A 15,101-nucleotide genomic window follows, 5' to 3' on the forward strand; every position below is an offset into this window, starting at 1 on the left:
GGAAGAGATTCATTGTTTTAGAAGGAAAGTAGGCCAGTCCTCAATGAGCAGCGGGATGCTGACCTCACTCCTTAGTCTGTAAAGGCTTCACATGAGGAAGGGAAGGTACACATTGCACTGTCTCAGCAAGCCCACAACTTCTACACCTCTGTCCCTGACACTGGGGAGAATTACTTGTTGCATGGCACCACCAGTACCCAGGGACAGGACCATCCCTGGCCACAGGGCCACTAATGTCTCCTTTCACCTAGTGACACAACTGAAAAAAACCCTTCTCCATGCTGGGAGCTGTTGGATGATTCCTCACAAAGATGAGGTACTCTCTAATCTTTGGGAAGGAGAGAACTCTGTCATGTTCCTGCACGAGACTCACAGCAATCCAACAAGGAAGCCTAGCTAGAAGACAGTCACGTCACCAACATCCCTGGTAGAGTGCTGACTCCGTCTTGCCTGGACCTTTGCTTAAAGGTCCTGGGTTTGTTGCATTTATGCCATGTGGCATGCCACCCTTCTCTGTTCTTAATCTTTAACACCTACAGCCCCCTGGGCCAGGATTGCAGCCTTACCAGCAGACACGTGTTGGTAGTCAGAGCCCCAGAGTCTTTTGCTGTGACTGCATGTGAGAGATCAGCAGGACAGAGCAGCTGGAGCAGGAGAGTTGGATTTGGAGAGGAAGCTGGTGATCCATGCCTTTGTGGTATGTTTTGAGTGACCTGGAAGACTGCCAGGCCCCAGGGCACGTATCCAACTGCTTCAGGAGATGGATCATGGCATGCAGCATTTGCCCTTCCACAGCAAGTTATCCCTTTTCCAATTCCAGCCTACCATGTCATTGCTCATACAGGACTGTCCCATACATTTGATTGTCCCTCTCTGAACCTTTGCTAATTCTAGTCCATCCTTTTTGAGATGCAGAGACCAGAAATGCACTCAAGGTGTAGGCAAACCATGAATTTATGCAATGGCGTAATGACATCTTCTTTATTCCTTCCCAATCATGCCTAACATGCAATTTGCTTTTTTGACTGCTGCTGAGCACAATGCCTATTTGCTTGATGTAACCTCAGGGTCTCACTCGTGAGTGGTACTAATCAGCTCAGAACCCATCATTTTTATATATGAAGCTAGGAATGTGTTTCACCTCTGTGCCATACTTGATTTATCAGCATTAAATTTCATCTGCCATGTAATTGCTGAATCACTCAGTCTTGTAAAGTTCTTCTGTAATTTTGTAGTCTGCTTGTGTCCTTGCTGCTTTGAATAACTTCATCCCGTCAGCAAATCTTGCCACTTACTGCTTATTTACAGTACTTCTGGGTCATTTATGAAAGTTACACAGTGCAGACTAATGTGGAACTCTGGTGGGGATCTTCCTCAGCTGACAGAACCGACCATTTACCCCTACCTCTCTCTCTTATCTTTTAACAATAATATATCTGTACCGGCACCTTCCATTTTAGTATTTTAGGGTTTTTTCATTATTATTGGTAACATTTCCTTGCAAAGGCTTTTGGAAATTCAAGTAGAATATATCAACCAGATCACCATAATTTTCATCTCTTCCCAACCCTTCATAGAACTCAAAGATTTTTCTAAGGCAGGACTCCCTTTTATGGGAGCAGTGTTGACTAAGCAACTTGTATTTCTCCCAGCATCTACGAGCCCTATCTTCTGTTATTTCTACCAATTTACCTGGAATAAACATCAGGCTTAGAGACCTACAGTTCCCCAGAACTCCATTGCAATCCCTTTTGCAGTCTGGCATCAAGATCGCTACCATGAAGTCTTCGGATACCAAGAAAAGTTTTGAGTAGGAGGTTACACACTACCGTAAGTGATGGGGCTTGTTGATTCACGAGTTTGATGAGAAATCCAGGACTGGCCAGTTGGTTATTTTTACGATTTACTCTGTTCATCTCAACCATAACCTCTTCTGCAGTTGCTCTTATTTCAGACAGGTCCTCTATGGAGTGCTGATCCTAAAAAGGGTTCCTTGGAAGGAAATGTTCCTGGTTTCTTCCAGAGGAAACCAGCAAGACTCACTTAAAAACTTCTTCAACACCTTCAAAACTTTCTTCAACACCTTTCTTGACTGTAGCGCACGCCACCCCAAGCATCCGGAAAATACACAGCGTGAATTATCCACCGGAGAGATGCTACAAAGCTGTCTGAAAACAAAAGTCTAAATGTCTGGCCAGAAGTCGCGCCACGCATTTGTGGCAGCCTGTGCTAGTTCTCTGCCTCACGGCCGCCCCAGCCGCGCCTTCGCCCCCCGCCCAGCCCGCGCCCGCTGCCCCACCAGACGCCGCCGGAGGAGGGAAGGAGCTCCGGAGCTGGACAGCGGCCTCCCGCCCCGCCCCGCCCCGCCCCGCCTCACCTCGGCCGCCGCCCCTCCGCGGCCACGTTGGGGCTCGGCGGCGCCGGGACACGGCAGGCGGGGGACACTGTTGCGGGGGCGTTTTCTTAATTTTTTTAAAATAACACGGTTTTTTTAAACAGCGGCTCCCTATTGCCCGGCGGTGGCGCGGAGCTTAGCGCAGCGGTGCGGGAGGGAGGGGAGCGCGGGGCCGCCCCAGGTGGCGGCGTGCTCCGTCTCCACAACATGGCGGGCGCGGAGCCCTTCGCGGCAGTGCTGGCCGCGCTGCGCGGGTGCTACGCCGAGGCCGCCCCGCTGGAGACCTTCATCCGGCGGCTGCGGGAGAGCGGCGCCGGGGAGGCCGAGGTGCTGCGGGGCGACGACGCCCCCTGCTACCGGACCTTCGTGGGGCAGTGCCTGGTGTGCGTCCCCCGCGGGGCCCGCGCCATCCCCCGGCCCTTCACCTTCCAGCAGGTAGGAGGCAGGGCGCGGGTGATGGCCCGCTCGCACCTGCGTCGGGCCCGAGGCGGCCGGAGCAGCGCAGCCCTCGCCGGGGAGCGAGCCCGGGCGAGGCCCCCCGCCGCCCGGGGCCGCGGCTGGCGGCGCGGGGCTTCCCCGGCGGCTACCGCGAGCGGCAGCGGCCGCTGCCGGCCCCTGGGGGCCGCGGAGATGGCGCCGTGCGCCGCCGTCCGCGCTGGCTGGGTGGCAGCGCGCTTCCTGTCCTCCATGCGTGCGCGGGGGCGGCGGCCCTTGGCCCCTCGTGGCTGCTGCCGGCGGGGCCTCCCCGCCGGGCCTCGCCTGCCCCCTCCAGCCTCCTCGGCTGTCGGCTCTAGCCAACGGGGAGCGGTGGGGGATCATCCCCCGCCTCCTCTTCGGGGGGTGGGCGAGCAAAGCCTGGGTGCCGGCGGGAGGGCGGTAGGTAAGCCAAAAGGTCTGCGTGCCTGCGGCTCCCTGCCTCTCTGCGGCTCCCTGCCTCTCTGCTTGCCCTTGTGAGGTAGGAGTGAACAAACCAAATGTGGCCGGGGAGCAACTGGAAGTGAGAAACGCCACTTTCGCGCTCTGAGAGGATAGAGAAGAGGGGGTAAAACTGCTTGCGGGTCGGTGTTTAAGCAGAAGAAACCTTTCCGAGAGGAAAGAGGAAAGCTCTGCTTTTCTCTCAGCGCTACGGTGTGCGTGAGCAAAACCGTGGTATGGTAGGAAACAAACTGCAAGCTTGTTGAGCGGGTTTTAGAATTGTGAACTGAGTCGTTTAGTTGAACTTTACGTAAAAGGAAATGGAGGCCTCAAGAAAATCTGTTAGTTCCCTGGAGGTTAGAGCCTGCGTGAGCACGTAGTATCTACGGGCAGAGGGACCTGAAGGCCTTGGAGTGTGGGTTGCTGAGGGAGCCGAGGGGAGTACTGTAGGGTGTTTCTCGGGCACGAAAACCAGGATCAAAAGGGCAGGCGTTAAAAAGACTTCCTTAAAGCCGTAGGCTCATGTTGCTGCATGTAAACATCTTGTGGTACGCTGGAAAATCTTCCTTTTTGGGTATGGTACTTGTGAATCATTAATATTGCTTTGAAAGGGTTTGGTCTAAAGCTGATGTCTAGGAAGGTGTGTCTTGCATGTCTGCTTATTTAAAGCGTATATTGTGGTTTGTGGAAGAATCGGTGATAAAAGCTAATTTTCTTTTTTCTTTCTTTCTTCAGTTATCTAGTCAGAGTGAAGTCATCACAAGAGTCGTTCAGAGACTGTGTGAAAAAAGAAAGAAGAATGTCCTCGCATATGGATACTCCTTACTGGACGAAAACAGTTCTGATTTCCAAATCATGCCGTCTTCAAATATATACAGCTACCTACCCAATACTGCAACAGAAACTATTCGTATCAGTGGCCTCTGGGAAACACTGCTGAGCAGGATAGGGGATGATGTGATGATGTATTTATTGGAACACTGTGCAATCTTTATGCTGGTTCCCCCTAGTAATTGTTATCAAGTTTGTGGGCAACCAGTTTATGAACTTATTTCACATAATGTAGACTCATCCCCAGTGTTTGTTAAACAAAGGTTTTCAAAGCATAAACGTAGTAGCTTGCTTGACTATATGCAAAAAAGGCTTATGTTTCATAGACGGTATCTTTCAAAGTTGCATTGGTGGAAATGCAGACAAAGACTTGAAGCTAATGTCTCCAGCATGGGAAATAAAAAAAATAACAAGACAGAAAGCTTAGTGTCCAGTTACGAGTATTCTGCAAAAGATGTTTCTAAAGCAAGCAAACAGATCGGAAGGGTTACTGAACATCTGGAAAAACAAAGTAGCTCCAGTTTATATTTGTCAGCTACAGCACCATCTTTAAAAAGGAAGCTTGATAGGGAACAACTTGAAATTCCAGCTAAGAGAGCAAAAGTAGAGGAGAAAGAGAGAGAGGAGAAGGCTTGTAATATCACTCCTGATGTAAACCAAAGTAGTTCTGACAGATACGGAACTGGGTATGTAGCATCACATTCTGTAAGTCTCATTAAAAAAAAGCACATTTCTCAAAGAAGTAACAGTGATATGTCTGGTCCTTCTTTAGTTCACACATCTCATGATGGGAAGAAGTTTTTGGCAGGTGAAAGCTCTTCTCTGCAAGGAGTTCAGAGTAACAAACCTTTAAAGTCCAGCATTGAAATGCAAGCAGAATCCCATAGAAAAGGAGTAGAGATGCATATGTATAAATCTCAGTTGGATTCTGTACAAATCAAACCCATGGAGGGCGTTTCTTCACAATGCAGAAGGCGGGAAAGTCCCCTAGCTCATTTGGCAAAGAAGTTACCAAATACCCTCTTGCGTTCTGCAGTATACATTGACAGGAAGTTTCTTCTGTATTCTCGCAGGAGTTTCCAAGAATGTTTTCCTGAATCATTTTTATTGAATCGCTTGCAGGGCTGTCAGGCAGGTGGAAGAAGGCTTATAGAAACTATATTCTTAAGCCAAAACCTGTTGGAGCAAAAGCACAACCAAAGTCTGCCACATCACAACTGGAGAAAGAAGAGGTTGCCCAAACGCTACTGGCAAATGAGACATACATTTCAGAAACTGTTAAAGAACCATGGAAAGTGCCCTTACTTAGTTCTCTTGAAAAAAAATTGCCCTGTCTGGATATCTGAAACCAGTGTGAGAAAAACTGAGCTGCCTTGTCAGGCAGCCTTGCCTGGGGAAGCAGAGGTTCACGAGCAAGCAGAACAGTTTGGGGAAGAGCCTGCTAAGTGTGTGACAAGCAGCAGATGTGCATCTGGTCACACTGATGTACCAGACAACTTGTGTGCTCCTCTTGCAAAATCTGTGCGTGGGGAGTCGCAGAGTGAGGAGCAAAACCTGGGAGAGGTGTGTGATTCAGCCCTCGGGGAGCTCCTCAAGCAGCACAGCAGCCACTGGCAGGTGTACATCTTTGTGAGGGAGTGCCTGGAGCGGGTCATCCCCGCTGAGCTTTGGGGTTCAAACCATAACAAGTGCCGGTTCTTAAAAAATGTGAAAGTGTTCATTTCCATGGGGAAGTTTGCTAAGCTTTCGTTGCAGGAATTGATGTGGAAGATGAGAGTGAATGACTGCATGTGGCTTCGTCTAGTCAAAGGTACTTCTTACATTAAAGAACTAAGTGGCGGGGGTGTCAGATGACTGGTGTTCATGTTTAAGGTGCAAAGGGGAGGGTATCGAATCTGGCTTCAGAGTTGTTGGGTTCATTGGTGATAACCATAGCTGAGAGAGCAAACCTAGTAGTGTTTGTAATTGATGGTGGAAGAATACTTAAGCTTGTCTTCCTTCCAGAACTTGTTTTCACTGTTTTCACTCACGCTTTTTATGTTTAATAGGATGACATTTTCATAAACATGAATTCAGAACCTGGGCCTTTCAACAAAACTCTTTCCCTTCCACCCCTACCCTCCAAATTGCAGTAACTCTGAAAAGTCATTGAAGTATGACCTAAGCACGTAAGGAACAAATGCAGTCTGCCTGTTGGTTACTGTAAGCCTTCAGAAAGAATTAAAGGCAAATCGAGACACTTGCAGTGGCATGTGTTCCTCTGCTATGGGAGTGAACCTTCATCCCACAGCGTTCCCCCTCCCCCCCCCCTTGCATCAACCCCATGAGAAAGACATGAGTATGGGACCCATGCAATACAGGGGTTGCCCACCATCTGTCACCTTTATAGAGCCCTCCTCTAGGAACAAGAGACCCTTACTGAGCACTGCTTCAGGCAGGGTAGTTGGTGGTGCAGAGGTCACCAGACCGAGTGGTCCCTGGCTGAAAGCTGTCATGAGGACATCAGCTGACTGCTCCAAATTCTATACGAATCCCTTCTGTTTAGTCCTTTTTCAGACGATGACAGGTAGATCTTGCCTCCTTGAAGAAGTCTTTCTTCAGACACTATCCTAGGACTTAGGTCTAGGATGAAGCTGTAGTTCTGTGGTTGATTGCTGTAGGATCTAATGTATATTGTCATTTTTCTGTGCTGCTGTTCTCCATCTATGCAATGTGCGTTGCACTTCCTTAACTGGTATGTTTGCAGTATTTGTTCTTACCTGGTAATGTACTTGGATCCTACAGTAATGTGAGCTGAAAATGGTATTCCTTTTTAAAAGGTGTGGTAGGATTCTGAAATTACTACGGGGTCTTTATAGTGCAGGAGGAAAATAAAAAGTCTGATGTTTGAGAACTGATGTCAAAAATAGGGGAGGTTACTCTTCCATAAGAAACTGTTAATTCTAGAAATATATTGATTCTTTATTCAGAAACTATGGGTCAAAACCATACTTTTCAAAATGCTGAGGACTTAAATATTTTAAAAGGTTTTTATTGTAAAATACACATTTGGTTCATAGTCATTTGGAACATCTTAAAAAAAAAAGTAACACCCTCTTATTCTCTGGCCATATTCCAGGAAAAGCAACACATAGGCGTGATGTTAATTTTCATGAAACTACTCCCTTGTGCTTGAAGTTTAAAAACACATTTAATTGCTTTGCTGCAGTGTAGGTGGGGTTTTTTTTTTTCTCTAAAAGTAGTAGTAGTGGTTTCTTGTCAGTTCCCTGAATTGCAGTCATCATTTACATCTGCTGTCAGGAACTTGGAAAACAAATTATCTAGTTTCAGGACAGCTGCTTAACAACATCCTGATTTAATTTGTACGTTACAGCTGCATATTGCAACTCTTCAGTTAGAGAATTTTCTAACAATCATTGGATTTTTCTGTTGATGTTAACTGGCTTCTGTTGAAGTGGACACTGAATCTCTTTATGGTAGTCTTTTCTTAGGTGCTGTAAATACATGAAAATGTCTCTGCCCTGAAGCGCACAAAAACCAAATAGGGTAGAGAACTGGAAACTTACTTCAATTTTATAAGTTTCAGTTTTAAGCTTCAGCTCTGTTGTGTCAAAATTAAGCTGTTTTTAACACATTTGTGCCATGCTCATGATTTGTGCTGTGCAGCTAAACTGATATTTCTGTATAATGTCTTTAAATTATCCTGTTGTATTTTGCTAAATTCTACTCTTAAATGTAATTAGAAAAAGTATTATTGGAAGTTGGCAAAAATTCAGTATTGTAGCACCAGGTTTTATTCCCTACTCGCTTACCCATATTTTGACATCCCTACAAACCTGTGTGGCCTTAGATTTGACAGTAGCTAGGAATGTTCTGGGTTCATAATTTTTGTGCCATCTAAATGTTATAAGTGCTGATGGACTCAGTCAGGGTGATTTTTTTTTTTTTTCTTTTTGACTGCAGCAATAAGTTTTATATAGGATGTCTGAAATAAAGCCTAACCCTGAAATTAATTTTCCTATAATTGGGGAATCTGAATATCATTCTCATCCCCAAGTCAGCCCAATTTAATTCTGTTATTTTTACAGTGTACCTAAGTATTTTCATTCTTTTGCTTATTTTTTTTTAAGTTTTATATTGTAGTAGACTTATTTCCATTTTCCTTTCCCTTCACAATAATCTTGCCTTTGTGCATTAAAGACCTTGCACAATCAATGTTGGGGGAAGAAAGTAAGTCTTTGGGCTACTAATGGCATGTATTCGTATCCTGTATGTCAATTTGCCACTACACATGTGCAGTGTTCCATGTTTGTACTTAAAGCTTGGGTCACATTATTTAATGCCAGTGAAAATTTGGAGTGGCCTCTGTGCAATTGTTTGTATTTGCCTTTTTTTTCCCCATTAACCTCAAGCTAAGAAAAGTCTGTTATGTGTGGTTTTTTTGTTTGTATGTTGATTTTTTTTTTCACTAATACAAATAGTTGGTATTTACTATAACTACCTTTGAATTGTTTATTGAAGGTGATCACTTTGTTCCTGCCTATGAACATTGTTTCCGTGAAGAACTTTTGGCTAAATTCCTATACTGGCTGATGGATACCTATGTTGTTGAGTTGCTCAGATCATTTTTCTATATCACCGAGACCATGTTCCAGAAAAACATGCTTTTCTACTACCGAAAGTTTATTTGGGGCAAGTTACAGAACATTGGAATTAGGTAACATTAGAAAACTAATCAAACATAAATGGAATATGTGGAAATCTCATGTTTTGTAGTGTAAAGTTATAATTCTGCTTTCCTTTATTGCCCATTTATCCTCCTTTTATTTTCTTAATTTCCCAAAAGAAAAATCAGTTGTAGTATTTGTAATTGTAGTATGTGCAGCTTGTAAATTCATAAATTTTGTGTGAGGAAACTGAGGCAAATTTTGAATTCTTTTGTAGGAGAAGAGAAACCTTTGCAATCATAAAATCCATTATGAAGAGGATTTTGTTTTGATAAGTCAAATTTTTACACCTTTTAACGATGAGTAAGACATCGTGGTAGAATCCCAAAGTAACCTTGGGAAAGTTAATTTTAAAAATACTCAGTTTGCTTTAACTTAAAAAAAAAAATTGAACTCTGCTGAAATGCTGTAATACTCTATTCATAAATTCAGGCAGTGGGTTTGATTTGTTTTGGGTTTTTTGGAAGGCTAAGGGATTTAAAAGCTGCAGATTCTTTTTTTTTAGCGTAGCTGTGGAATTCCTGCTGCTTTTTGGTCTTGAAAATACATGCATGTATTCAAGTTAGGATGTTAATTAAGATCAAATTTTAAGCAATTAAATGAGAAAATAGGAAAAATCTGAAGGTGATTTTAATGAACAATATTGTGCACGCATTTTCGTAGTTCTTATCTTTTGGGTTTTCATTATAAATTGTTGGTATCCAAGATAGCTTTGGAACTGTGTTAAATGAGCATACTTGATGTCTTGTGTTTTAATGGCTGTTTTATATGGTGTTTTAATGGCCATTTTATATGGTGAACCTTTTGCATTCACAGTGGTCTGTTGGTCTACAATGTTATATGTGTTATTCCCCCCCCCCGCCCTGCTGCTCCCTGATCTTAACGCTGGTATCTCCGGTGCAGGTCTTCTGCATATATGTTTGCACTTAATAGGGCCCTGGTCCTGTTTTGCCCAGAATATACAATTTAAATAGTAGTAGTAGAATATAATTTTCAGTCCCGCATATACTGTTTGTTTTGTCTTCAAACTAACAGCCTTAGTGTCGCAATTAGTGTTTTATGTAGTTTTAACGTACTTCAAAGGCTACTTTTTGGCATAAAGTTATTATCAAGTACTAATTTTTACATATTTGATATAATGCTCTTTTTAGTAGGGTATGTGATTAAAAGAAAACAAATATTTTTGGTTTTAGCCCTTTTGTCCCTGTTCCCAGTTTCCCAGAAAAACCTGATGTGTAAGGATGTTGTGGTTTAACCCGGCAGGCAGCTAAACACCACACAGCCATTTGCTCGCCCCCCCCCCTCAGTGGGATGGGGGAGAGAATCAGAAAAAAGGTAAAACTCGTGGGTTGAGATAAAGACAATTTAATAGGACAGAAAAGGAAAGGAAAATAATAATGATAATAAAAGAATATACAAAACGAGTGATGCATGATGCAATTGCTCACCACCTGCTGACTGATGCCCAGCCAGTTCCTGAGCAGTGGCCGTGCCTGCCTGGCCAACCCCCCCAGTTTTTTGTTCAGCATGACATCATATGGTATGGAATATCCCTTTGGCCAGTTGGGGTCAGCTGTCCTGGCTGTGTCCCCTCCCAGCTTCTCGTGCACCTCCAGCCTCCTCACGGGCAGGACAGTATGAGAAGCTGAAAAGTCCTTGACTTAGTGTAAGCACTGCTCAGCGACAACTAAAACATCAGTGTGTTATCAACATTATTCTCATCCTAAATCCAAAACACAACACTATACCAGCTACCAGGAAGAAATTTAACTCTATCCCAGCCAAAACCAGGGCAAAGGACAAGGTACTCTGAACTCAAAAGACCCTAATCTGGGCTGATCCCATTTCTTCTGATTTCTTCCCCACATATTTCCCCACTATGCAGGAAGCCCCTTCTCACCTTTGGCTCAGGAAGTCCCTGAACTGCAGATTACTGGAAGCTGGGGAAGCATCCCAAGGAAGTACTGCTGCATGCTTGCCAAGGACGTGCTGTAAGGACAGGGTGTTTGCTGTTGGCTACAGGATACGTAGCTATATGGACTTTTAGTCTGATCCCAGCAGCTGCACTTAAGCTTCACTCACAAGGCTAGGGCTTTCAGCACTGCTTTTTTGAGTGTGCAATGTAACGTGAGGTCTCCTACTAAGCCAGCTTACTGCATTCGTACAGGTGGCAAGCTGCCTACTTCGCATGGGAGGAGAGAAGTTGGGGTTTAGAGATATTGGGAAACAGCTGTTTATGGCTGCCTCGGCCATTTTGAGGCTCTCTGGGCACCATCCTCTCTTAACCAGCTGGTGTTTTCAGGCACTGTTGGTGAATTAGTGCCAAAGGCTGTTGACCTGCCATCTTCCCTGGAGGAGGAGTATCTGTTGGCCTCAGTTGTTCCCCTAATGGCTGTTCTGTGGTTGTCCTGGTTCTTCTCCTCCTCCTCAGCTGGAGCTGCTCGTGGCAGTTGCTCTGAGTTGGCTTGCAGGAAGGCGTTCACAGCCAAGTGTAGCCACTGATGTCTTTCCACTTCTTTTGCATGCTCCTTTGGGAGGAAGAGAATGGGTGGAACAGGCTGGACTGAGTGGACCTGGACTTTACTCATGAGCTTGCCTTTGTATTGTCATTAGGGAGTAAATCCCCATCCTGAAGGACTGTCTGTATGAGTAGATCTTCCTGTGCAGACTCCCACTTAAGGATACAGACCATGGTTCTGAGAGGGGACCTGAATCTGTAGATTTGTCTTGCTGTATGGCTGGAGGTGAGAGTGTGCTGGTCATTTTGCACACAGACAACTTTCTATTAATTTTTGAAACTGTACCAAACTTCATGCCCCAAATTAAAAGCAGTACTTATTAAGAAAAATTCAGTATTTCATGATACAGTTGCTTCAAGTTACGTGGCTCACAGAATGCAAAGTTATGTTTTAAAAATAATGTACCCAATGTTGTGGTGACAGCACCTGTTTTCCTAAGGACTGTACCCTCCCCACCCTTGACACACACAGTGGCTGCTGAGGATTGAAAATGCTGCAGAAGTTCTGAATCTCCCCCATCAGATTGTGGTGAGATGCCAAAAGACAGTAGGACCGTTCACTCAACTTCCTCCAAGTTCCAGTGCATAATAGCGCCATGAGTGTGCAAATGAGAGTAGGATGGTTCAGTGGCCACTAGATTAGTGCATGTTCAAAATCATTAACGCTGCTATAAATGCCACAAAATATGCAATGAATGTTGCTGCAGGCAAAATGACATCTGATTCTACAGCTGGCCAGAGGTAGTAATGATGATAGGCCAGTAATTGGCCTTTGTCTTCACTTTCAGAGGAAGTAATATTTTTTTATATAGTGGTTGTGGTTTTTTTGTTTTTTTTTTCTCTTCAGTCTTAAGTGTGAACTGCAAACCGATGGAGATTTGATCATTTGGTTGTTTCTGTTGAACTGGAGGTCTTTGTTTTGTCTTAGTGATCTAGCTAATACTGTAGTACATGATGAAGTTTTATAGGTTCAGGAAAGAATTTAAGTTGTAATAAATAATAGTGGTCTCTAGCTGTGGAAAAGCGATCTCCTGTCCATTCTGCTTTCCTTTGGGCTGCATCTGTAGCAGGAGTTTAATTCCAAAGTTTGAATATAAATCCTCAAAACACTTGTTCAGTAATAGCTCAACTTGCTGGCCCTGGATTCCTCTGTACCTTCTAGGTCTCATGTACTGTATCACTCAGACGCTGGCAGTGCCCAGCAGCTAGATCATTAGCTGGTATGGGAGTTGTGTTGGCATACAGAAGAGAAGTATTTGTGTGCCTCTCTTACCTGCATGCTTGGCTTCTCAGGTGTCTCCTAGAGCATGCTTACCAGGTTTCCACCAACCACCAGCCTTTTGTGATAGCGTGGCCTTCTTTTGCTAAACCAGCCTCTTGCTTGGTGTGGGATGAGAAAAATCTGCATGCAAATTTATATTTGCATCCCCCTTTTGCAGGGATTTGAATTGTCTCACTTCACTTCCCAGCGGAGTGTCCTAACCATTAGGCTGTAGGGCTTTTTGGAATGGCACATTTTGTCCTTCTGAAGCAGTGCAGGAGATTGATCCAGGTCTTTTACATTGCAAGCAGGCCACTTTAACAATACAATCTTAAGTAAAAGCAAGGGCTTTTGCACCACCTCCTTTTCCTGCCTCATTGTGTGGGAAAGTATTGATTTGGACTAAACTATACTAAACTGTAAATCCTGAGGGGGGTGTCTGAGGGGAGAACACATTTCCCAGTAAGATGGACTTACAGAGCTCAGAACCTGTGTCTTGGGAGCCTTCCATACTTTGTTATTCTCTGCTGTTCACTTTAGCTGGATGCCTGCTTAGCAGATAGGTTCTTCTGAATCGTGTTACTGGATACCTGAATGCCCTTATGTTGAATATGTATCCTAGTATCTCAGTTCACTATAACTTTTAAGTAGTAGGTCCCCTGAATGGTGGGAGTAGAACAGCCCATTACAGTGCGTAAGTCCTTCCCTGGATCTTTCTTAATGTAGTTTTCAGAAGGTTCTATTCAACTTTGTTAATGTCTTTCAAGCTTCTGAAACCATGAGACATATCCAACTGCCTGTTGTCGTGCATAAAAAATATTTTATAATGTTCAAATGTACTCGGCTAATCTGTGCTTAAATTTTCATTTGTGTTAATTAAGATTTTTTTAAATTATCTTAATTTGCATCAAGCAGAAATGTGTACTCTCTTATTATTGTATTACGTTGTCATTAAGATACAGTGAAATTGTTCTGAAATTCAGATTTCCATGTCACTTTCTGCAGAGGTTAGTATTTGTAATTATCTTCTTAGTAAAATACTTGGCTTCAGTTATCATAAAGAGATTAAATGTTTTAACTTACTGCCTTCCCTGTTGCTTACACTAAATGTGTATTTGCATTTTAGAAACCATTTTGCCAAAGTACATCTACGTGCTTTATCTTCAGAGGAGATTGAAGCTGTCCGTCAAAAAAAATATGTTCCTATGGCATCAAAGCTCCGGTTCATTCCCAAAGCGAATGGGTTAAGACCCATAGTAAAAGTGAGCGGTGTTGTTGAAGCACGAGCATTCAGCAGGGAAAGCAGAGAAAAGAAGGTTTTTATTTTCTTTATTGTTTTATGTGGGTTTGATGTAGGCAGCTAAATAAAGTGAGTGAGGTTTTTTATATTATACAAAACTAGTTTTAATGTGAACTGGAACATTCAAATCAGAATGACTGAATGGGTCTACCTGTTAAAACTTAGCTTCTTCCTTCCCAGTGCTTAATTACCATTAGCCTCCAATTCCAAAATCAGGTACTTCTGTTTGCAAGCCTGTCTTAAGGAAATGAGTCTAACAGAATGGCATGGCCTGTCAGCTACTCATGTTTTCTTTCTCTTCTCTTTCCAGCCCTTTCCCTCAGACTTGCTAACTGTGTCTGGTTGTGGTAGGCATTGGCCACCTATGGGAGTAGAGGGATGGAAATCTCAAAGATACTCAGTATTCTGAACTAACGTGTTGTATCTGTTTAGCACACCAGAGGGTGAGGGATGGATGAGTCTGGCCTGTTGGGATTTACCTGAATACTGATTGTACACGATGATCGGCTAGTTGGCTGTGGTGCCGGGTCGACCCAGGGTGCGTTGGGTGGTGTTACAGAAGAAGCTCTAAGAAGGGCAAGGAAGCTGGCTCAAGTGTAGTAGGGAGATAGGAAGGAAGCTGGGAATTACTGCAGTGTGGGAACAGAGACAGAACACGCAGTGCACAGAATAATCTATTTAACAGGCCAGTTAACCACAAGACATAGTGGGAACTCAGTTTCACTATCTTGCATGACTGCATTAATTGTTTTTCCTTAAGGCTGAGCCCCATTTAGCACACAAGATTAAATGTTCCCCAAATGGGTGAGAGGTCAATGGCTTCTTAGTACTTACTGTTCAGTATGTGATCCCAGACCGGATTTACAGGGCATCAACTAAAAGCTGTTCTGAAGTGTTATTTCTTCATAGTCTTTCTGTGACAATCACTATCAGATATGAGAGTATGCACACAGTTAATTTGGAAACAGCTGCAGTTCTTTAAAGGTGCTATTGCTGCTGTAACAGATCTGGCATAAAGGATGACATGAATATGCTGAAGAGGATAAAGGTTCAAAGTCAACCATGGTAGCTGGTCAAGTGATTTGAGCTAACCTGGCTGCCCTGGGGTTGAGAGGGAATGTCTGTATGTACTGAAAAGTGGGAGCAACAGACTC

At 44.0% G+C, this 15,101-nt stretch overlaps 1 protein-coding gene across 1 annotated transcript in view; it reads left to right on the top strand.

Moving 5' to 3' along the window:
* The first annotated feature begins 2,602 nt into the window (after nucleotides 1-2,602).
* Nucleotides 2,603-15,101, top strand: part of TERT (telomerase reverse transcriptase) — a 34,796-nt gene continuing 22,297 nt past the window's right edge. The window contains exons 1-4 of the mRNA XM_072851331.1: nucleotides 2,603-2,830; nucleotides 4,046-5,951; nucleotides 8,663-8,858; nucleotides 13,774-13,963. Of these exons, the coding sequence (XP_072707432.1) occupies nucleotides 2,603-2,830; nucleotides 4,046-5,951; nucleotides 8,663-8,858; nucleotides 13,774-13,963 (2,520 nt within the window). The remainder of the gene's footprint in view (nucleotides 2,831-4,045; nucleotides 5,952-8,662; nucleotides 8,859-13,773; nucleotides 13,964-15,101) is intronic.

The sequence above is a fragment of the Ciconia boyciana genome, chromosome 2 (assembly GCF_034638445.1).
Source record: "Ciconia boyciana chromosome 2, ASM3463844v1, whole genome shotgun sequence".
NCBI lineage: Eukaryota > Metazoa > Chordata > Aves > Ciconiiformes > Ciconiidae > Ciconia > Ciconia boyciana.